At 57.8% G+C, this 22,752-nt stretch overlaps 1 protein-coding gene across 1 annotated transcript; it reads right to left on the bottom strand.

Annotated features, from left to right (window-relative positions):
* Positions 1 to 5,903: 5,903 nt before the first annotated feature.
* Positions 5,904 to 22,391, bottom strand: LOC140402954 (mothers against decapentaplegic homolog 6-like). Its single transcript, XM_072490602.1, is given in 5 exon segments — positions 5,904 to 6,831; positions 8,229 to 8,303; positions 11,060 to 11,119; positions 21,975 to 22,373; positions 22,376 to 22,391. Coding segments are annotated over 5 exon segments (1,089 nt in total). The 3' UTR covers positions 5,904 to 6,292.
* Between the last annotated feature and the right edge of the window lie 361 nt (positions 22,392 to 22,752).

The following is a 22,752-nucleotide window of genomic DNA, read 5'->3' as shown; positions in this document are numbered from 1 at the left end:
CACACACTCTCACACACACACACTCTCACACACACACTCTCCCACACACTCCCACACACTCTCCCACACACTCTCACTCTCCCACACTCTCACTCCCACACTCTCCCACACACTCTCCCACACACTCTCTCACACACTCTCCCACACACTCTCCCACACACTCTCCCACACACTCTCCCACACACTCTCTCACACACTCTCTCACACACTCTCTCACACACTCTCTCACACACACTGTCACACACTCTCACTCACACTCTCTCTCTCTCACATTCTCTCCACACACTCACTCGCGCTCTCTCTCACACACTCTGTCACACACACTCTCTCCGTACATTCTCTCTGCACACTCACACACACATACTCTCACGCACACTCTCTCACACACTCTCTCACACACACTCTCCGCACACTCTCTCTGCACACTCTCACACACTCTCTCACACTCTCTCCACACACTCACTCGCGCTCTCTCACACACTGTCACGCACACTCTCTCACACACACTGTCTCCACACACACACTATCACACACTCTCACTCACACTCTCCCTCACATTCTCTCCACACACTCGCACTCGCTCTCACACACTCTGTCACGCACACTCTCTCCGTACACTCTCTCCGTACACTCTCTCCGTACACTCTCTCCGTACACTCTCTCCGTACACTCCGTACACTCTCTCCGTACACACTCTCCGTACACTCTCTCTGCACACTCTCTCACACACTGTCTCCACACACTCACACACACTCTCACACACTCTCTCACACACTCTCTCCGCACACTCTCTCACACACTGTCTCCACACACTCTCTCACACTGTCTCCACACACTCTCTCACACACTGTCTCCACACACTCACACACTGTCTCCACACACTCTCTCACACACACTCTCACGCACACTCTCTCCGCACACTCTCACACACTGTCTCCACACACTCTCTCACACACTGTCTCCACACACTCTCACACACTCTCTCACATTCTCTCCACACACTCACTCGCGCTCTCTCACACACTGTCACGCACACTCTCTCACACACACTGTCTCCACACACACACACTATTACACACTCTCACTCACACTCTCTCCCTCACATTCTCTCCACACACTCGCACTCGCTCTCACACACTCTGTCACGCACACTCTCTCCGTACACTCTCTCCGTACACTCTCTCCGTACACTCTCTCCGTACACTCTCTCACACACTCTCTCACACACACACACTCTCTCACACACACACTCTCTCACACACACACTCTCTCACACACACACACTCTCACACACACACACTCTCACACACACTCCCACACACTCCCACACACTCTCACTCTCACACACTCTCCCACACTCTCTCTCACACACTCTCACACACTCTCACACACTCTCTCACACACTCTCTCACTCTCACACACTCTCACTCACACACACTCTCTCACACACACTGTCTCCACACACACTCCCACACACTCCCACACACTCTCACTCTCACACACTCTCCCACACTCTCTCTCACACACTCTCACACACTATCACACACTCTCACTCACACTCTCTCTCTCTCACACATTCTCTCCACACACTCTCTCTCCCACTCTCTCACACACTCTCTCACACACTCTCTCACACACACACTCTCTCACACACACACTCTCACACACACACACTCTCACACACACACACTCTCACACACACACTCACACACACACTCTCACACACACTCTCACACACACTCTCACACACACTCCCACACACTCTCCCACACACTCCCACACACTCTCCCACACACTCTCACTCTCCCACACTCTCACTCCCACACTCTCCCACACACTCTCCCACACACTCTCTCACACACTCTCCCACACACTCTCCCACACACTCTCCCACACACTCTCCCACACACTCTCCCACACACTCTCCCACACACTCTCTCACACACTCTCTCACACACTCTCTCACACACTCTCTCACACACTCTCTCACACACACTGTCACACACTCTCACTCACACTCTCTCTCTCTCACATTCTCTCCACACACTCACTCGCGCTCTCTCTCACACACTCTGTCACACACACTCTCTCCGTACATTCTCTCTGCACACTCACACACACATACTCTCACGCACACTCTCTCACACACTCTCTCACACACACTCTCACACACACTCTCACGCACACTCTCTCACACACTCTCACACACTCTCTCACACACTGTCTCCACACATTCTCTCACACACACTCTCTCTCACTGACACTCTGTCACACTCTCACATTCTCTCCACACACTCACTCGCGCTCTCTCTCACACACTCTGTCACGCACACTCTCTCCGCTCACTCTCTCTGCACACACTCTCACACACACACACTCTCTCCCTCACACACACTCTCACACACTCTCTCACACACTCTCTCACACACTCTCTCACACACACTCTCTCACACACACTCTCTCACACACACTCTCTCACACACACTCTCTCACACACACTCTCACACACACACTCTCACACACACACTCTCACACACTCTCTCACCCCACTCTCACACACACACACACGCTCTCTCACACTGTCTCTCACTCTCACGCTCACACACTCCCTCCACACTCTCTCACACACACACACACACTCACACTGTCTCTCACTCTCACTCACACTCTCACTCACACACTCCCTCCACACACTCCCTCCACACACGCACTCTCACTTCGACTTCAGGAGGCGGGTTTGGTGATAAACCTAGCCAAAAGTGAATTTGCAAAAGCCCAAGTCACTTTCCTTGGCCATACAATCGGACAGGGTCGAATGGTCACACGGGATGTGAAACCAACAGTTATTGAGGAGTTTCCGATACCCTCGCTACAACGGGAAATAATGCGATTTCTTGTCATGAGTGGATTTGTGGAAACGTTTTGTGGGGTGATTGCTCCACTGAACTTGCTGAAGAAACATCGAAAATTTCAGTGGAGTTTCAACATGCATTTGACTGCCTGAAAGCTGTGATAACCAATGCTCCTGCGTTGGAGAATTACAAGGGACTCTGTGATCAGATTGAACTAAAGTATCTGACTTTAAAGAGAAATGCCGAGGCGTAGAGAAATGGATGGATCGTGCAGAGACCTTCTTGTTCAAAGAGACTGTCAATCGAGAAGGATTTCAGTTGGAGGAAGAAGAACGAAAAGAAAATGGACTATATTATTATAGCTGTTTGCGTGTGTTGCTTTTTGAACGAAAAAGTATATTTACTGTGTGCATTTCTTAAAGGATCGCGGAAAGGTAAAAAATGAAACTATCTTGATGTTGATGGGGTTTTTTTTCTTGGGGGGAGGTGTCATGTGAGAGTACCTTTAAGAAATGGGTATTTTTACAGAATAACTAATGGGTGTACCTTTAAGAAATGGGTGTTTATAAATGGGTGTGCATATAAGTACCTGTAGTGAGAGTACCTTTAAGAAATGGGTGTTTATTACTGCAGTGATGTCAGTAATTAAAGGATTACTGAGTGTTGTATTCTTTGGGGGTTGTATTTAAATTGATGGTCGCTAAGAGGTTCACTATGTTTTAAAAAGGTTAACTTGAGTTCATAGAATAAACATTGTTTTGCTTTGAAAAATACTTTTCCATTTCTGCTGTCCCACACCTGTAGAGTGGGCCGTGTGCTCCCCATCCCACAATCTAGTAAAAGTTGTGGGTCAGGTGAACTCCATGATACACTTTGGGCTTCTCTAAACCCTGACCGATAACACCGTTAAGTCTATTTTCATCTACAATAGACCACACGGACCCCTCCCCCCAGTGGTTAGCACTGCTGCTTCACAGCTCCAGAGTCCCGGGTTTGATTCCCGGCTTGGGTCACTGTCTGTGCGGAGTCTGCGCGTTCTCCCCGTGTCTGCGTGGGTTTCCTCCGGTTTCCCACAAGCCCCGAAAGACGTGAATTGGACATTCTGAATTCCCCCTCTGTGTCCCCGAACAGCCGCCGGAATGTGGCGACTAGGGGCTTTTCACAGTAACTTCATTGCAGTGTTAATGTAAGCCTACATGTGACAATAATAAAGACTTATGATTATTCAGAGAGCAATAAATAAAATGTGAGTTTACACGTGTACATACACTCAACATCATCAGTGACGCTCGATGATAATAGACTAAGAATGAACAAAGTGTGTTCCTCACCTATGTAACACTCACGTATATAATTTAACGGACATAAATAATTGCCATGTAAAAACACCTCCATATTTACAATTATAATATTTTAATATATAAAACTTTATATTAAATCTGAGCATACATAATGAGATAAGGCCGTTTGTTATATTTAAGTATGGTCAACTCTTTACTGCGAGGAGGATTTGTCAGTGTGTTCGCTGCTGATGGTTCTATCCAGTCATTCTCAGCATCACAGGCTCTCACAAAGCAGACAGTGGCAGGGATGTCAGTGGAATAGGGCGGGGATGTCGGTGGAATGGGGCGGGGGTGGCGGGGGAATGGGGCGGGGGTGGCGGGGGAATAGGGCGGGGATGTCGGGGGAATAGGGCGGGGGTGGCGGGGGAATGGGGCGGGGGTGGCGGGGGAATGGGGCGGGGGTGGCGGGGGAATGGGGCGGGGGTGGCGGGGGAATGGGGCGGGGATGTTGGAGGAATGGGGCGGGGATGTCGGGGGAATGGGGCGGGGATGTCGGGGGAATGGGGCGGGGGTGTCGGGGGAATAGGGCGGGGGTGTCGGTGGAATAGGGCGGGGATGTCGGGGGAATAGGGCGGGGATGTCGGGGGAATGGGGCGGGGGTGTCCGTGGAATAGGGCGGGGATGTCGGAGGAATAGGGCGGGGATGGCGGTGGAATGGGGCGGGGATGTCGGTGGAATAGGGCGGGGATGTCGGGGGAATGGGGCGGGGGTGTCGGTGGAATGGGGCGGGGGTGTCGGTGGAATGGGGCGGGGGTGGCGGGGGAATGGGGCGGGGGTGGCGGGGGAATGGGGCGGGGGTGTCGGGGGAATGGGGCGGGGGTGTCGGTGGAATGGGGCGGGGGTGTCGGGGGAATGGGGCGGGGGTGTCGGGGGAATGGGGCGGGGGTGTCGGTGGAATAGGGCGGGGATGTCGGGGGAATGGGGCGGGGTGTCGGTGGAATGGGGCGGGGATGTCGGGGGAATAGGGCGGGGGTGTCGGGGGAATGGGGCGGGGGTGTCGGTGGAATGGGGCGGGGTGTCGGTGGAATGGGGCGGGGTGTCGGTGGAATGGGGCGGGGGTGTCGATGGAATGGGGCGGGGGTGTCGGGGGAATGGGGCGGGGGTGTCGGGGGAATGGGGAGGGGGTGTCGGGGGAATGGGGCGGGGGTGTCGGGGGAATGGGGCGGGGGTGTCGGTGGAATGGGGCGGGGGTGTCGGTGGAATGGGGCGGGGGTGGCGGTGGAATGGGGCGGGTTGGCGGTGGAATGGGGCGGGGGTGTCGGGGGAATGGGGCGGGGGTGTCGGGGGAATGGGGCGGGGGTGTCGGTGGAATGGGGCGGGGTGGCGGTGGAATGGGGCGGGGGTGTCGGGGGAATGGGGCGGGGTTGTCGGTGGAATGGGGCGGGGGCGGGGGTGTCGGGGGAATTGGGCGGGGGTGTCGGTGGAATGGGGCGGGGGTGTCGGTGGAATGGGGCGGGGGTGTCGGTGGAATGGGGCGGGGGTGGCGGGGGAATGTGGCGGGGTGTCGGGGGAATGGGGCGGGGGTGTCGGTGGAATGGGGCGGGGGTGTCGGTGGAATGGGGCGGGGGTGTCGGTGGAATGGGGCGGGGGTGGCGGGGGAATGGGGCGGGGGTGGCGGGGGAATGGGGCGGGGGTGTCGGGGGAATGGGGCGGGGGTGGCGGGGGAAAGGGGCGGGGGTGTCGGGGGAATGGGGCAGGGGTGTCGGGGGAATGGGGCGGGGGTGTCGGGGGAATGGGGCGGGGGAATAGGGCGGGGCTGTCAGTGGTGGCTGAGGTCTGTATCCTCAGCCCCGGGGGGTACCCACTTACCCACTGTTGGAATGTGGGGGTGGGGTTAATGAGACCCATCTCCTATGTCGGCAACTACCGGTGAGAGGACTGGAGAGGGTGTGTCGAACACCCCATCCCCCGTATGTGTGTCTCCCCGTATGTGTGTCTGTGTGTGTCCCCGCGTGTGTGTCCATGTGTGTCCGTGTCCGTGTGTGTGTGTCCGTGTGTGTGTGTCCTGTGTGTGTGCGTGTGTCCCCGTGCGTGTGTCCGTGTCCGTGTCCGCAAATGCACCTGGGTTTAGTTTCTCTGGTTTACAGGACAAATCCCTCAGTTGTGATTTAACAATACCTCCAGCCAGCACGGACAGGCGGTGACAAACTGTCTGGAGTAGCAGGGGCCCCAGCCTTTGGCAAAGCTGATGCTGATGCTGTTGGGGTCGCACGGGCCCTCGGGGTAATCGGAGCCCGCAGCCCGCTGCAGGGCCCAGGCCTTGCCGTAATCGAAGGCCTTCACCGAGTAGCCAGGCAGCACTTTGTGAACGGAGCTAGTTCGGGAGCCGGGGTGCCCCAGGGTGGGCGAGTTGACGAAGACGGGGTGGTCGCTCCGGTTGTAGGCCCAGACCCCGTCCCACTCCTTGCTCAGCAGGACTCCGCCGCCGATCTTGCCGCGCGTCCGCCTCACCAGCTCGTGGCGGTTGTCCGCGTGGAGCTGGCCGAGGCAGAAGCCCGTGCCGCGGGCCAGGTCGCAGAAGACGCCCACCGAGGGCTCGCGGACCGCGTAGAGACGGCCCACCCTCGTCCGGTACTCCCAGTAGGCCACGCTGCACCAGTGCCCGTCCCTCGCCGAGCACGGCGACGCGCTGAACTCTGCAAAGAGGGAGAAAATATCAACCAGAACGAAACGTGTCACCTCTGCCAAACAACCTGCATTTCTGTAGCACCTTGCACATCCCCAGGAGTGATCCGGATCGTCGCTTCATCCACCCACCTTGTCTTGGAGACCCTCGGCATCTCCTGATTCCATTGCGGAGGAGGGAGAGGGGGGGCGGGGTTGTCAAGGCCAACGTTGAACCATTGAATGCCCCAACGCTTGAGGGCCAGTCAAGGGTCGACTGTACAACTTTGGGCATCTGAGTCGTACCGGTACGAATGGTGAATTAATGGTTGCTAAGATGTTCACTGTCTGTTTTAAAAAGGTTAACTCGAGTTCAGAGAATAAACATTGTTTTGCTTTAAAAAATACTTGTCCATTTCTGCTGTCCCACACCTGTAGAGTGGGCCGTGCGCTCCCCACACCACAATCTAGTCAAAGTTGTGGGGCAGGGGGGGTCTCCATGATACACTTTGGGCTTCTCTAAACCCTGGCCCATAACAGAGAATAAAACTGTCCCAGAATCCTTCAGAGCCCAAAGTGACAGCTCCAAATCTTGGCCCAGATCAGTGGGACCTCGGGTTGGCGCCCATCGATCGCACATCTGCCAGAAAAATGAGTATTTTTTTTTTAAATTGATTGCTCCGGGGGATCTGGGACGTCACCAGGCCGTCCCTAATTGCCCCTTGAACCGAGCGTCTGGCTCGGCCATTTCAGAGCGGGGATAGTTAAGAGTCGCCAACATTGCTGTGGGCGGGGGGGGGGGGATCTGGAGTCACGTGTAGGCCCCGGGGTGAGGAGGCAGATTTGCAGTCATGTATAGGCCCCGGGGTGAGGAGGCAGATTTGCAGTTACGTGTAGGCCAGACCGGGGTGAGGAGGCAGATTTGCAGTCACGTGTAGGCCCTGGGGTGAGGAGGCAGATTTGCAGTCACGTGTAGGCCCTGGGGTGAGGAGGCAGATTTGCAGTCACGTGTAGGCCAGACCGGGGTGAGGAGGCAGATTTGCAGTCACGTGTAGGCCCTGGGGTGAGGAGGCAGATTTGCAGTCACGTCTAGGCCCTGGGGTGAGGAGGCAGATTTGCAGTCACGTGTAGGCCCTGGGGTGAGGAGGCAGATTTGCAGTCACGTGTAGGCCCTGGGGTGAGGAGGCAGATTTGCAGTCACGTGTAGGCCCCTGCAGAGTTCTCTCCCTAAAGAGGACGTGAGTGAACCAGTTGGGTGTTTTCTACGACAGTCGATGATCGTCACGGTCGCCATCATCATGGCTCGCTTCTCAATTCCGGGTGGAGTCAGACCCTTGGAATTTCCCACCAGGATGTCGTCCATCCCCCCCCAAACCAAAATACTGAGTCAAAATCCCCACCCAACGGAAGCACGAGGGGCCATTCTTACCTGCCCAAACGTCATGTGTGTTGTTGGTCGGCCCGTTCGCCCTGTGTTCATCGGCAGTCCCATGTTCAAACCGGTCTTGGGGTGTGGGGGGGGGGGGGGGGGTGAGGGAGAGAAAAAAAAACATTTATTTCAACCCTGGAGTGCACTACAACGCCAGTCAGCAAATCCGTTACCCAGCGCGGGGGAACGGGTGGGGGATGGAACCAACGGAGTGCTAGCATGAGCACGAAGGCCTCCCGCACCATAACTGGGCCCAACGAAGCCAGTCCCTGGATCCCTCCCCGCTCAGAGCTCAGGTGGTCTTGAGGACAGGGTCGGGAAACGTCAAATCTACGTCACACCTCAGACGTTCTTCCTTGGCTGCAATGGGTTAACCTGAGGCGCTATATAAACACAAGTTCTTTCCCAGCCCCCCCTGCCTACCCCAGAGACGATCACAATTAGGACGAGGAAGTAAGCCAGTCAGTGCCACTGCTACGAACCCCGCTACGGTTCAATGCGAGGGCGCCCTAAATTCCAGAAGGGAAACGTGGAATGCTGGTTTCCAACCATTTTTTTCCGGGATTTCGAGGAAAATGTGAGAACAGAGATGATACCCGGCGAGGAAAGGGGGTCAGTGTTGTAAATTATTCAAATCGCGAAATGTTTTCTTTTAATGCATTTAAAGTATCCAATTCTTTTTTTTTCCCAATTAAGGGGCAATTTAGCGCGGCCAATCCACCTCCCCGGCACAGCTTTGGGTTGTGGGGGCGAAACCCACGCAGACACGGGGTGAATGTGCAAACTCCACACGGACAGTGACCCAGGGCCGGGATCGATCCTTGGCACCGTGAGGCAACAACTGTGCCACCTAGTGAAACGTTCATTAAACGTTAGCACCCACAAGAAAAAGCAGCAATAATGCACAACATTTACAATTAACTACAGGAAGGGTTAGCCAGACAGCACACATCCAAATCTATCTGCTTTCCTAAGCTCTGAGAATGCACCTTCCCCAAAACAACATCCCATAGGTTTTAACACTTTGAGCCATGCCTGGCAAATAAATACCACACAGGGCCTTTAGCTTTCTTTTGGGAACCTTATGGGGTAGAACTTGTGGGTCGCAATCACCAACAAGCGAGAATCTAACCATCTCCCCGTGACATTCAATGGCATTACCATCGCTGAATTCCCCACAATCAACATCCTGGGGGTTACCATTGATCAGAAACTGAGCTGGACCCAGCCGTATAAATACTGTGGCTACAAGAGCAGGTCAGAGGCTGGGAATCCTGCGGAGAGAAACTCACCTCCTGACCCCCCAAATCCTGTCCACCATCGACAAGGACACAAGTCAGGAGTGCGATGGGAGACTCTCCACTCGCCTGGACGAGCACGGCTCCCAACAACACTCGAGAAGCTCGACACCATCCAGGACAAAGCAGCCCCGCTCGATCGACATGCTAATCGCCAACATTCATTCCCCCCCCCCCCCCACCCACCCCCGACGCACAGCGGCAGCCGTGTGCACCGTCTACAAGACGCACCGCGGCGACTCGCCTTCGACAGCACCTTCCAAACCCGCCACCTCTACCGTCTAGAAGGACGAGGGGGGGCAGCAGACACGCGGGGAACACCCCCCACCTGCAAGTTCCCCCTCCGAGCCGCTCGCCATCCCGACTCGGGAATATATCGGCCGTTCCTTCACTGTCGCCGGGTCAGAATCCGGAACTCCCTCCCTAACAGCACAGTGGGGGTACCTACACCACATGGGACTGCAGCGGGTTCAAGATGGCGGCTCACCCACCACCTTCTCGAGGGGCAATTAGGGACGGGGAATAAATGCCGGTCTAGTCGGCGACGCCCACATCCCGCGAAAGAATAAATTTCAAAAAGCTTGCGGCACCCTTGTTTTGAACTCTTATCCCCCACCTGGGTCTGTGCAAACTCCCCCCAAAACATGCCTCGCCCTGCGCGGGTCTCTCTGATTACTGGGCCAGCGACATGAATTCAACGCCAATGTCCCCTTGCTCAACTCGGACCAGACCCCAACAGTTGCTAGGATACTGGACAAAAAACCCAATATTTTACTTAATTTGTCAGACTGTGAGGAAAGGATACCTCACTCCCAGAGGGATTCCACGCACAAATAGGGATATGGTGTATTGAAACAAACTTTATTACTAACACAGGATTAAAATATCTTCAACATTATACCAGAAAATAGTTTACAATTACCAGTTGAACAATGCTCAGAAATGACTATCAATCACTTAATCTATCAAACGCTATCTTTTATCTCCACTCAAGCAAAACCCATCTCAGGACAAAATCCATTTTGAAGTACAGTTAGCCAGCCCCGGAATACTTGTTGTAAAAAGATGTCTTAGATAAACCGCTTTGAGAAAGAGAGCGATCCTTCAGGAAACAGCTTGCAGATTCTTGCCTGTGACAAACCTCTGTTTAACGTCCCAGCATTTGGCAAAAAAGCTGCTTGTTCATGTCCCCGACCTGAACTGAACTGGACCGTACCACCTGACTGCTTCAGCCCCTGGCTCCTCCCATCGACCTCATCATCTCACTAAGGCCAAACGCGATGTCTCTAATTATCTATCCCCAGAGAACCTTTAGACAAACAAAATCCCATCAGCCCTTACATTTACGGTGCTCTAATTATTCCTTTTGCAGCCACAAAGTCTGGCTGTCTTACAAACCTGGATTTCTTTTCTAAACGTGACTGCAGGAGTCACACACACTAACCCAGACTTTTAACCCTTATTGATCTGAAATAGTTACAATCATACCTCACGCGTGGGGGTAAATAGATGGGAAGGGGGAGATAGATTTACCATCAATGTTCTTTCGATTGTTGCCAGGCAACAGTTTGGAATAGGGCGGTGGCGGAGTTTCTGAAACGAGAAAGAGAGACAACAAAAAAACATCAATTTATTGTCAGCGGTGGAGGGTGGGACGGGGTTTTCCCTCAGAGGTCAACAAAAATAAGACGCGATCACGTTGGACCAAAGGCGGTGCAATTTAATATTCATTTTCTACTGCCGTCAATATAAGTCAAGGTTTGGTGCCAACTGAAAGGGCAAAGGTCATCCCTTCGCCAAGACCACTCGATGTTGGCCTACACCCGAGAGAAATAGTGAACCTAACATCTCACCTCATTATAATCCACGGTGATACCATCGCCTGCCCCTACGGCCAAGGTCCCGCGCGCTTTGGAAATTTTTTCCGCTGAATTTGGCCATCCCCTATTTGTCCCTTAAACCAAGCGTCTCGATCGGTCACTTCCAGAGGGGCAGTGTGGGGGTTGGGTGGTTCTGGAGTCCAGTGTTGGCCAGACCGGGATAAGGACAGCAGATTTCCCTCCCTAAAGGGGACGGCAATGGTCGACGCTTGACGGCTCCTCTGGAATGGCCGAGGGGGTGGGGGGCGCTGAGTTCGAGGGGACAATTAGGGTTGGGCAACGAACGCTGGCCCAGGGGGAAGAACATCTCGGCAATACAAATGGCGGAGCAGGCTCGAAATCTTCCTCCTGCTCCAGTTTTCGTTGAAACCCCACAGTGCAGAAGGAGGCCATTCAGCCCGTCAAGTCGGCACCGACCCCCTGAAAGACCCACCTACCGAAGCCCACTCCTCCACCCTATCCCCGTAACCCAACCTGACATTTGGACACTGAGGGACAATTTAGCCAATCCACCTAACCTGCACATCTTTGGACACTAAAGGACAATTTAGCACGGCCAATCCACCTAACCTGCACATCTTTGGACACTGAGGGACAATTTAGCACGGCCAATCCACCTAACCCGCACATCTTTGGACACTAAGGGCAATTTAGCACGGCCAATCCACCTAACCACATCTTTGGACACTAAGGGACAATTCAGCACGGCCAATCCACCTAACCTGCACATCTTTGGACACTAAGGGACAATTTAGCACGGCCAATCCACCTAACCCGCACATCTTTGGACACTAAGGGACAATTTATCACGGCCAATCCACCCAACCTGTACATCTTTGGACACTCAGGGACAATTTAGCATGGTCAATCCCCCTAACCTGCGCATCTTTGGACACTAAGGGACAATTTAGCACGGCCAATCCACCTAACCCGCACATCTTTGGACACTAAGGGACAATTTAGCACGGCCAATCCACCTAACCTGCATATCTTTGGACGCTAAGGGGCAATTTAGCACGGCCAATCCACCTAACCTGCACATCTTTGGACACTAAGGGGCAATTTAGCACGGCCAATCCACCTAACCTGCACATCTTTGGACACTAAGGGACAATTTAGCACGGCCAATCCACCTAACCTGCATATCTTTGGACACTAAGGGGCAATTTAGCACGGCCAATCCACCTAACCCGCAGATCTTTGGACACTAAGGGACAATTTAGCACGGCCAATCCACCTAACCTGCACATCCTTGGACACTAAGGGACAATTTAGCACGGCCAATCCACCTAACCTGCACATCTTTGGACACTAAGGGACAATTTAGCACGGCCAATCCACCTAACCCGCACATCTTTGGACACTAAGGGCAATTTAGCACGGCCAATCCACCTAACCACATCTTTGGACACTAAGGGACAATTTAGCACGGCCAATCCACCTAACCTGCACATCTTTGGACACTAAGGGACAATTTAGCACGGCCAATCCACCTAACCTGCACATCTTTGGACACTAAGGGACAATTTAGCACGGCCAATCCACCTAACCTGCACATCTTTGGACACTAAGGGACAATTTAGCACGGCCAATCCATCTAACCTGTACAACTTTGGACACTAAGGGACAATTTAACACGGCCAATCCACCTAACCTGCACATCTTTGGACACTAAGGGACAATTTAGCACGGCCAATCCACCCAACCTGTACATCTTTGGACACTAAGGGGCAATTTAGCACGGCCAATCCACCTAACCCGCACATCTTTGGACACTAAGGGACAATTTAGCACGGCCAATCCACCTGACCTGTACATCTTTAGACACTAAGGGACAATTTAGCACGGCCAATCCACCTAACCCGCACATCTTTGGACACTAAGGGGCAATTTAGCACGGCCAATCCACCTAACCCGCACATCTTTGGACACTAAGGGGCAATTTAGCACAGCCAATCCACCTAACCTGCACATCTTTGGACACTAAGGGACAATTTAGCACGGCCAATCCACCTAACCTGCACATCTTTGGACACTAAGGGACAATTTAGCACGGCCAATCCACCTAACCCGCACATCTTTGGACTGTGGGCGGAAACCGTGCAGATTCCGCACAGACAGTGACACAGCGGGGAATCGAACCTGGAACCCTGGCGCTGTGAGGCAGCCGTGCTAACCATCGTGCCGCCGATCTTGGAAGGGTTGTTCACACAGAATTCATAGAATGCTAGCATTTACGGTACAGAAGGAGGCCATTTGGCCCATCGAGTATGCACCGGCCCTTGGAAAGAGCACCCTACCCAGGCCCACTCTGTCCACCTGCGTGGCACAGTGGCTAGCACCGTTGCTTCACAGCTCCAGGGTCCCCGGTTCGATTCCCGGCTTGGGTCACTGTATGTGCGGTGTTTGCACGTCCTCCCCGTGTCTGCGTGGGTTTCCTCCGGGTGCTCCGGTTTCCTCCCACAAGTCCCGGATGGCCAGCCGGCCGCTCCTCGGACAAACTTTGAACCCTTGCCTCCCCCTCACTCCTCCCTGCCCCCACTTGGGCTTTGTTCTGTCCGACAATGTGGCAGTCAGAGGCCTACCACCACCAGAGCAGAGGCCTACTCCAGAGCAGAGGCCTACCACCACCGGAGCAGAGGCCTACTCCAGAGCAGAGGCCTACCACCGCCGGAGCAGAGACCTACTACTGGAGCAGAGGCCTACCACCGCCAGAGCAGAGGACTACTCAGGAGCAGAGGCCTACCACCGCTGGAGCAGAGACCTACTACTGGAGCAGAGGCCTACCACCGCCGGAGCAGAGACCTACTACTGGAGCAGAGGCCTACCAGCACCGGAGCAGGGGCCTACTACTGGAGCAGAGGCCTACCACCACCGGAGCAGGGGCCTACTACCGGAGCAGGGGCCTACCGCCGCCGGAGCAGAGACCTACTACTGGAGCAGAGGCCTACCACCGCCGGAGCAGAGACCTACTACTGGAGCAGAGGCCTACCAGCACCGGAGCAGGGGCCTACTACTGGAGCAGTGGCCTACCACCACCGGAGCAGAGACCTACTACTGGAGCAGAGGCCTATCACCGCCGGAGCAGGGGCCTACTACCGGAGCAGAGGCCTACCACCGCCGGAGCAGAGGACTACTCAGGAGCAGAGGCCTACCACCGCCGGAGCAGAGACCTACTACTGGAGCAGAGGCCTACCAGCACCGGAGCAGGGGCCTACTACTGGAGCAGAGGCCTACCACCACCGGAGCAGGGGGCTACTACCGGAGCAGAGGCCTACCACCGCCGGAGCAGAGGACTACTCAGGAGCAGAGGCCTAGCACCGCCGGAGCAGAGACCTACTACTGGAGCAGAGGCCTACCACCGCCGGAGCAGAGACCTACTACTGGAGCAGAGGCCTACCACCGCCGGAGCAGAGACCTACTACTGGAGCAGAGGCCTACTCAGGAGCAGAGGCCTACCATCGCTGGAGCAGAGGCCTACCACCACCGGAGCAGAGGCCTACTCCAGAGCAGAGGCCTACCATCGCTGGAGCAGAGGCCTACTCAGGAGCAGTGGAGGGGGCGGAGTTGAGGGGGTGGGGGCAGAGTTGACGGGGAGAGGGCGGAGTTGACGGGGAGAGGGCGGAGTTGACGGGGAGAGGGCGGAGTTGACGGGGAGGGGGCAGAGATGACGGGGAGGGGGGCAGAGTTGACGGGGAGGGGGCGGAGTTGACGGGGAGGGGGCAGAGTTGACGAGGAGGGGGCGGAGTTGACGGGGAGGGGGCGGAGTTGACGAGGAGGGGACGGAGTTGACGAGGAGGGGACGGAGTTGACGAGGAGGGGACGGAGTTGACGAGGAGGGGACGGAGTTGACGGGGAGGGGGTAGAGTTGACGGGGAGGGTGTGGAGTTGACGGGGAGGGGGGCGGAGTTGACGGGGAGGGGGCGGAGTTGACGGGGAGGGGGCGGAGTTGACGGGGAGAGGGCGGAGTTGACGGGGAGGGGGCGGAGTTGACGGGGAGAGGGCGGAGTTGATGGGGAGGGGGCGGAGTTGACGGGGAGGGGGCGGAGTTGACGGGGAGGGGGCGGAGTTGACGAGGAGGGGACGGAGTTGACGAGGAGGGGGCGGAGTTGACGGGGAGGGGGCGGAGTTGACGAGGAGGGGACGGAGTTGACGAGGAGGGGGCGGAGTTGACGGGGAGGGGGCGGAGTTGACGGGGAGGGGGCGGAGTTGACGGGGAGGGGGCGGAGTTGACAGGGAGGGGGCGGAGTTGACGGGGAGGGGGCGGAGTTGACAGGGAGGGGGCGGAGTTGACGGGGAGGGGGCGGAGTTGATGAGGAGGAGACGGAGTTGACGGGGAGGGGGCGGAGTTGATGGGGAGGGGGCAGAGTTGATGAGGAGGGGGCGGAGTTGACGGGGAGGGGGCGGAGTTGATGAGGAGGGGGCGGAGTTGACGGGGAGGGGGCGGAGTTGACGGGGAGGGGGCGGAGTTGATGAGGAGGGGGCGGAGTTGACGGGGAGGGGACGGAGTTGACAGGGAGAGGGCGGAGTTGATGGGGAGGGGGCGGAGTTGACGGGGAGGGGGCGGAGTTGACGGGGAGGGGGCGGAGTTGACGGGGAGGGGGCGGAGTTGATGAGGAGGGGGCGGAGTTGACGGGGAGGGGGCGGAGTTGACGGGGAGGGGGCGGAGTTGATGAGGAGGGGGCGGAGTTGACGGGGAGGGGACGGAGTTGACGGGGAGGGGGCGGAGTTGACGGGGAGGGGGCGGAGTTGACGGGGCGGGGGCAGAGTTGACGGGGAGGGGGCGGAGTTGACGGGGAGGGGACGGAGTTGACGGGGAGGGGACGGAGTTGACGGGGAGGGGGCGGAGTTGACAAGGAGGGGACGGAGTTGACGGGGAGGGGACGGAGTTGATGAGGAGGGGACGGAGTTGACGGGGAGGGGACGGAGTTGACGGGGAGGGGGCGGAGTTGACGGGGAGGGGGCGGAGTTGACGGGGAGGGGACGGAGTTGATGGGGAGGGGGCGGAGTTGACGATGAGGGGACGGAGTTGACGGGGAGGGGGCGGAGTTGACGGGGAGGGGGCGGAGTTGACGGGGAGAGGGCGGAGTTGACAGGGAGGGGGCGGAGTTGACGGGGAGGGGGCGGAGTTGACGTGGAGGGGGCGGAGTTGATGGTGAGGGGGCGGAGTTGACGGGGAGGGGGCGGAGTTGACGGGGAGGGGGCGGAGTTGACGGGGAGGGGGCGGAGTTGACAGGGAGGGGGCGGAGTTGACGGGGAGGGGGGCGGAGTTGACGGGGAGGGGGCGGAGTTGATGGGGAGGGGGCGGAGTTGACGGGGAGGGGGCGGAGTTGACGGGGAGGGGGCGGAGTTGATGGGGAGGGGGCGGAGTTGACAGGGAGGGGGCGGAGTTGACGGGGAGGGGGCGGAGTTGACGGGGAGGGGACGGAGTTGACGGGGAGGGGGCGGAGTTGATGCGGAGGGGGCGGAGTTGACGGGGAGGGGGCGGAGTTGACGGGGAGGGGGTGGAGTTGACGGGGAGGGGTGGAGTTGACAGGGAGGGGCGGAGTTGACGGGGAGGGGGCGGAGTTGACAAGGAGGGGACGGAGTTGAGGGGAGGGGGCGGAGTTGATGGGGAGGGGGCGGAGTTGATGAGGAGGGGACGGAGTTGACGAGGAGGGGACGGAGTTGACGGGGAGGGGGCGGAGTTGATGAGTAGGGGGCGGAGTTGACGGGGAGGGGACGGAGTTGACGAGGAGGGTGTGGAGTTGACGGGGAGGGTGTGGAGTTGACGGGGAGGGGGTGGAGTTGACGGGGAGGGGGTGGAGTTGACGGGGAGGGGGTGGAGTTGACGGGGAGGGGGTGGAGTTGACGGGGAGGGGGCGGAGTTGACGAGGAGGGGGCGGAGTTGACGGGGAGGGGGCGGAGTTGACGAGGAGGGTGTGGAGTTGACGGGGAGGGGGCGGAGTTGACGGGGACGGGGCGGAGTTGACGGGGAGGGTGTGGAGTTGACGGGGAGGGGGTGGAGTTGACGGGGAGGGGGTGGAGTTGACGGGGAGGGTGTGGAGTTGACGGGGAGGGGGCGGAGTTGACGAGGAGGGGACGGAGTTGACGGGGAGGGGACGGAGTTGACGGGGAGGGGGCGGAGTTGACGGGGAGGGGGCGGAGTTGACGGGGAGGGGACGGAGTTGACGGGGAGGGGGCGGAGTTGACGGGGAGGGGGCGGAGTTGATGAGGAGGGGGCGGAGTTGACGGGGAGGGGGCGGAGTTGACGGGGAGGGGACGGAGTTGACGGGGAGGGGGCGGAGTTGACGGGGAGGGGACGGAGTTGACGGGGAGGGGGCGGAGTTGACGGGGAGGGGGCGGAGTTGATGAGGAGGGGGCGGAGTTGACGGGGAGGGGGCGGAGTTGACGGGGAGGGGACGGAGTTGACGGGGAGGGGGCGGAGTTGACGGGGAGGGGACGGAGTTGACGGGGAGGGGGCGAAGTTGACGAGGAGGGGACGGAGTTGACGGGGAGGGGGCGGAGTTGACGGGGAGGGGGCGGAGTTGACGGGGAGGGGACGGAGTTGACGGGGAGGGGGCAGAGTTGACGGGGAGGGGACGGAGTTGACGGGGAGGGGGCGGAGTTGACGGGGAGGGGACGGAGTTGATGGGGAGGGGGCGGAGTTGACGGGGAGGGGGCGGAGTTGACGGGGAGGGGACGGAGTTGACGGGGAGGGGGCGGAGTTGACGGGGAGGGGACGGAGTTGACGGGGAGGGGACGGAGTTGACGGGGAGGGGGCGGAGTTGACGGGGAGGGGACGGAGTTGACGGGGAGGGGGCGGAGTTGACGGGGAGGGGACGGAGTTGACGGGGAGGGGACGGAGTTGACGGGGAGGGGGCGGAGTTGACGGGGAGGGGGCGGAGTTGACGGGGAGGGGGCAGAGTTGACGGGGAGGGGGCAGAGTTGACGAGGAGGGGACGGAGTTGACGGGGAGGGGGCGGAGTTGACGGGGAGGGGGCGGAGTTGACGGGGAGGGGGCGGAGTTGACGGGGAGGGGACGGAGTTGACGGGGAGGGGACGGAGTTGATGGGGAGGGGGCGGAGTTGACGGGGAGGGGACGGAGTTGACGGGGAGGGGACGGAGTTGACGGGGAGGGGGCGGAGTTGATGAGGAGGGGGTAGAGTTGATGAGGAGGGGACGGAGTTGATGAGGAGGGGATGGAGTTGACGGGGAGGGGGCGGAGTTGACGAGGAGGGGACGGAGTTGATGAGGAGGGGACGGAGTTGATGAGGAGGGGGCGGAGTTGACGAGGAGGGGACGGAGTTGACGGGGAGGGGGCGGAGTTGATGAGGAGGGGACGGAGTTGATGAGGAGGGGACGGAGTTGATGAGGAAGGGACGGAGTTGATGAGGAGGGGGCGGAGTTGACGAGGAGGGGACGGAGTTGATGAGGAGGGGACGGAGTTGACGGGGAGGGGGCGGAGTTGACGGGGAGGGCGCGGAGTTGATGAGGAGGGGACGGAGTTGATGAGGAGGGGACGGAGTTGATGAGGAGGGGACGGAGTTGATGAGGAGGGGACGGAGTTGATGAGGAGGGGGCGGAGTTGACGAGGAGGGGACGGAGTTGATGAGGAGGGGACGGAGTTGACGGGGAGGGGGCGGAGTTGACGGGGAGGGCGCGGAGTTGATGAGGAGGGGACGGAGTTGACGGGGAGGGGACGGAGTTGATGAGGAGGGGACGGAGTTGACGAGGAGGGGGCAGAGTTGACGGGGAGGGGGCAGAGTTGACGGGGAGAGGGCGGAGTTGACGGGTAGGGGGCGGAGATGACGGGGAGGGGGCGGAGTTGACGGGGAGAGGGCGGAGTTGACGGGGAGGGGGCAGAGTTGACGGGGAGGGTGTGGAGTTGACGAGGAGGGTGTGGAGTTGACGGGTAGGGGGCGGAGTGAATAAGGGGGGGCGTAGTGGACAGGGAGGGGGCGGAGTTGATGGGGAGGGGGCGGAGTTGATGGGGAGTGGGCGGAGTAGATGGGGAGGGGCGGAGATGACAGCGAGGGGGCGGAGTTTACGGGGGGGCAGAGTTGATGGGGAGGGGGCGGAGATGACAGGGAGGGGGCGGAGTTGACGGGGAGGGGGCGGAGTTGACGGGGCGGGGGTGGAGTTGACGGGGAGGGGGTGGAGTTGACAGGGAGGGGGCGGAGTTGACGGGGAGGGGGCGGAGTTGATGGGGAGGGGGCAGAGTTGGTGCGGAGGGGGCAGAGTTGACGGGGAGGGGGCTCTGTAACCTCCTCCAGCCCCTACAGCCCCTCCCTATCTCTGTAACCTCCTCCAGCCCCTACAGCCCCTCCCTATCTCTGTAACCTCCTCCAGCCCCTACAGCCCCTCCCTATCACTGTAACCTCCTCCAGCCCCTACACCCCCTCCCTATCTCTGTAACCTCCTCCAGCCCCTACAGCCCCTCCCTATCTCTGTAACCTCCTCCAGCCCCCTACACCCCCTCCCTATCTCTGTAACCTCCTCCAGCCCCGACACCCCCCTCCCTATCTCTGTAACCTCCTCCAGTCCCTACACCCCCTCCCTATCTCTGTAACCTCCTCCAGTCCCTACACCCCCTCCCTATCTCTGTAACCTCCTCCAGTCCCTACAGCCCCTCCCTATCTCTGTAACCTCCTCCAGCCCCTACAGCCCCTCCCTATCTCTGTAACCGCCTCCAGCCCCTACACCCCCTCCCTAGCTCTGTAACCTCCTCCAGCCCCGACACCCCCTCCCTATCTCTGTAACGTCCTCCAGCTCCCTCCAACCCTCCGGGATCTCTGCGCTCCTCCAATCCCGGCCTCTCGAGCATCCCCCCCCCCCCCCCCCCGATTCCCATCGCTCCGCCATTGGCGGCCGTGCCTTCAGCTGCCTGGGGGGGGGGGGGGTCCCTCCCTTCCTTCCTTTAAGACCCTCCCTAAAATCAAGCTCTTTGATCATCTGCCCCTGTGTCCCTCGTCGATCCATGTCGCGTTTAGTCTGATTCATGCTCTTCGGGGACGGGAGAGGCGCTACCTAAATCCCGGAGTTTGTTGTTCTTGGAGTCGGTTTGTGACAGGATGTCGCGCGCAGAGAGGAAGGCGAGGGAGTTGTCCAAACAATCAGGCTGAACAATGTTTATCCTACCAGGCGAGCCGACAGTAGACTCTGTTCCCAATCCGTAAACTTACTGCCGGTGGGGGAACTGACCTGGGCTGTACCTGGCTCAGCCCTTGGCTTGGGCGCCGTTAGATTAGCTCAGGCAGGGCTCAGGCCGACGCTGAAGGGGTCCTGGTAGCCACCCGGGCGTTCGGAATCGCTGGGGGAATCGCCAGGGTTCCCTGGCTGTCACGTTGTACCGCCAGACCCCACATTTACGCGGATTATCCGGTCAGCTGTCAGCTCGCGGCTGGTTCAGCACACTGGGCTAAACAGCTGGCTTGCAATGCAGAACAATGCCAGCAGCGCAGCTTCCCGGCCTCCCCAAACAGGCTCCGGAGTGTGGCGACGAGGGGCTTTTCACGGTATCTTCATTGAAGCCTACTTGTGACAATAAGCGATTATTATTATTACAAGGGGCAAGTTACATTCGCCCCACACAAGTGCCAGGCGATGACCGTCTCCGACAAGAGAGGATCTAACCATCGCCCCGTGACATTCAACGGCATTACCGTCGCTGAATCCCCCACTATCAACATCCTGGGGGTTACCATTGATCAGAAACTGAACTGGGCCCAGCCGTATAAATACTGTGGCTCCCAGAGCAGGTCAGAGGCTGGGAATCCTGCGGAGAGAAACTCACCTCCTGCCCCCCCCCCCCCCCCTCCCAAAGCCTGTCCACCATCGACAAGGACACGAGTCAGGAGTGCGATGGGAGACTCTCCACGCGCCTGGATACGGGAATTTTTTTTTTTTAATTTCAGAGTACCCAATTAATTTTTTCCAATTAAGGGGCAATTTAGCGTGGCCAATCCACCCGCCCTGCACGTCTTTGAGTTGTGGGGGGCGAAACCCACGCAGACACACGGGGAGAATGTGCAAACTCCACACACGGACAGTGACCCAGAGCCGGGATCGAACCTGGGACCTCGGCGCCGTGAGGCAGCAGTGCTAACCCACTGCGCCACCGTGCTGCCCTTTGGTCACGCTAAATTGTCCCGATAGTTGGAATTTTCTGGTTAAGAAAGGGATAAATATTGGCTGGGTGGCATGGGGCCAGGGAGAAGGTGTTGTGAGGGGGTGGGGGGGGGCGGGCGGGGGTGGGGGGGAGCGGGGGTGGGGGGTGGGGGGGGGGGGGGTGAGCCAGTTCTTCCAATGATGGCCCAGGGATCTTTTAGGGCAATAATAACAGCGTATATGCGTAGCTACACCAGACGGTCTGTTCAAGAAAGTGGCTCATCGCCACCTTCTCAAGGGGCGTTTGGGGTTGAACAATACGTGGACGACAAAAAAAAATACATTGCCGTTTTTTTCTTGACAAAGTACACATGGGAACATTCAAGTTGACCTTGAAGATTTTGTTCCTCTCCTTTTTTTAACTGAAAATACAAGACAGTGCAAAATAAATTTGAAAGGTGCGTGAGACCACCTGTTACCTGGCTCACACAGCCTGCTGAAATGATAAGGGTTACAGCAGGTGGTGCCATGATCTTCGGACATCCTCCAGAAACAGTCACAGACGCACAGGCGCTTGAGCTGGTGGAGGTGCTTGAGGTCGGGCCAACGGAAGAGTTTGCAGGTCAGAACCTGCGGCCAGTAATGCTGCTTGCCGATCCGCAGCTCGCTCCTGGGGAAGGGGACGCAGCCCATGCGGTCGTCAGTGCCCCTGGCGTCCAGCGCTCGGGCCAGCAGCTCCAGCTGCTCGTCTCTTAGCCTCTTGAAGAGGGAGTGAGTCGCCAACTTCAATCCGCTCTGCAGGTCCTGATCGACATTCTGGCTGCTCTCTCCTCCCGGCTTGGGGCAACGACTCCTCCACAGTCTCCGCACAACCCCGAGCGTCTCGACCCGAACATGCGACGCCCAGAGCTCAAGTAACAGGCGTTCAAACTAGAGAGAGAGAGGGGAGTATTCAGAAGCAGCAAGGTGGAGATTGAGGAAAGTAAATCTGCTGTGGAAAGATGTTGAGCTAATAAAAAGGGACTCGTTTAAAAGCTTATTTTTTCACAAACTTTTAAAATAATTTTTCCGTTTTTGTTTTACCAATTTCTTTCAAACTTTGTATTTGCAAACGTCTTTCAAACTTTTAAAATAATCTTTCAAACTTCTTTCTCAATCTTCCTCCAAACTTTTATTGCAAACTTTTGAAATCATCTTGAAAACTTTTTATCACAAATTCCTTCCAAACTTTGTCCAAACTTTTCTTACAAACTTCTT

The sequence above is a fragment of the Scyliorhinus torazame genome, chromosome 26, assembly GCF_047496885.1.
Source record: "Scyliorhinus torazame isolate Kashiwa2021f chromosome 26, sScyTor2.1, whole genome shotgun sequence".
NCBI lineage: Eukaryota > Metazoa > Chordata > Chondrichthyes > Carcharhiniformes > Scyliorhinidae > Scyliorhinus > Scyliorhinus torazame.
Note: the sequence above shows the minus strand (reverse complement) of the source record. Positions and strands in the feature narration are given on the sequence as shown.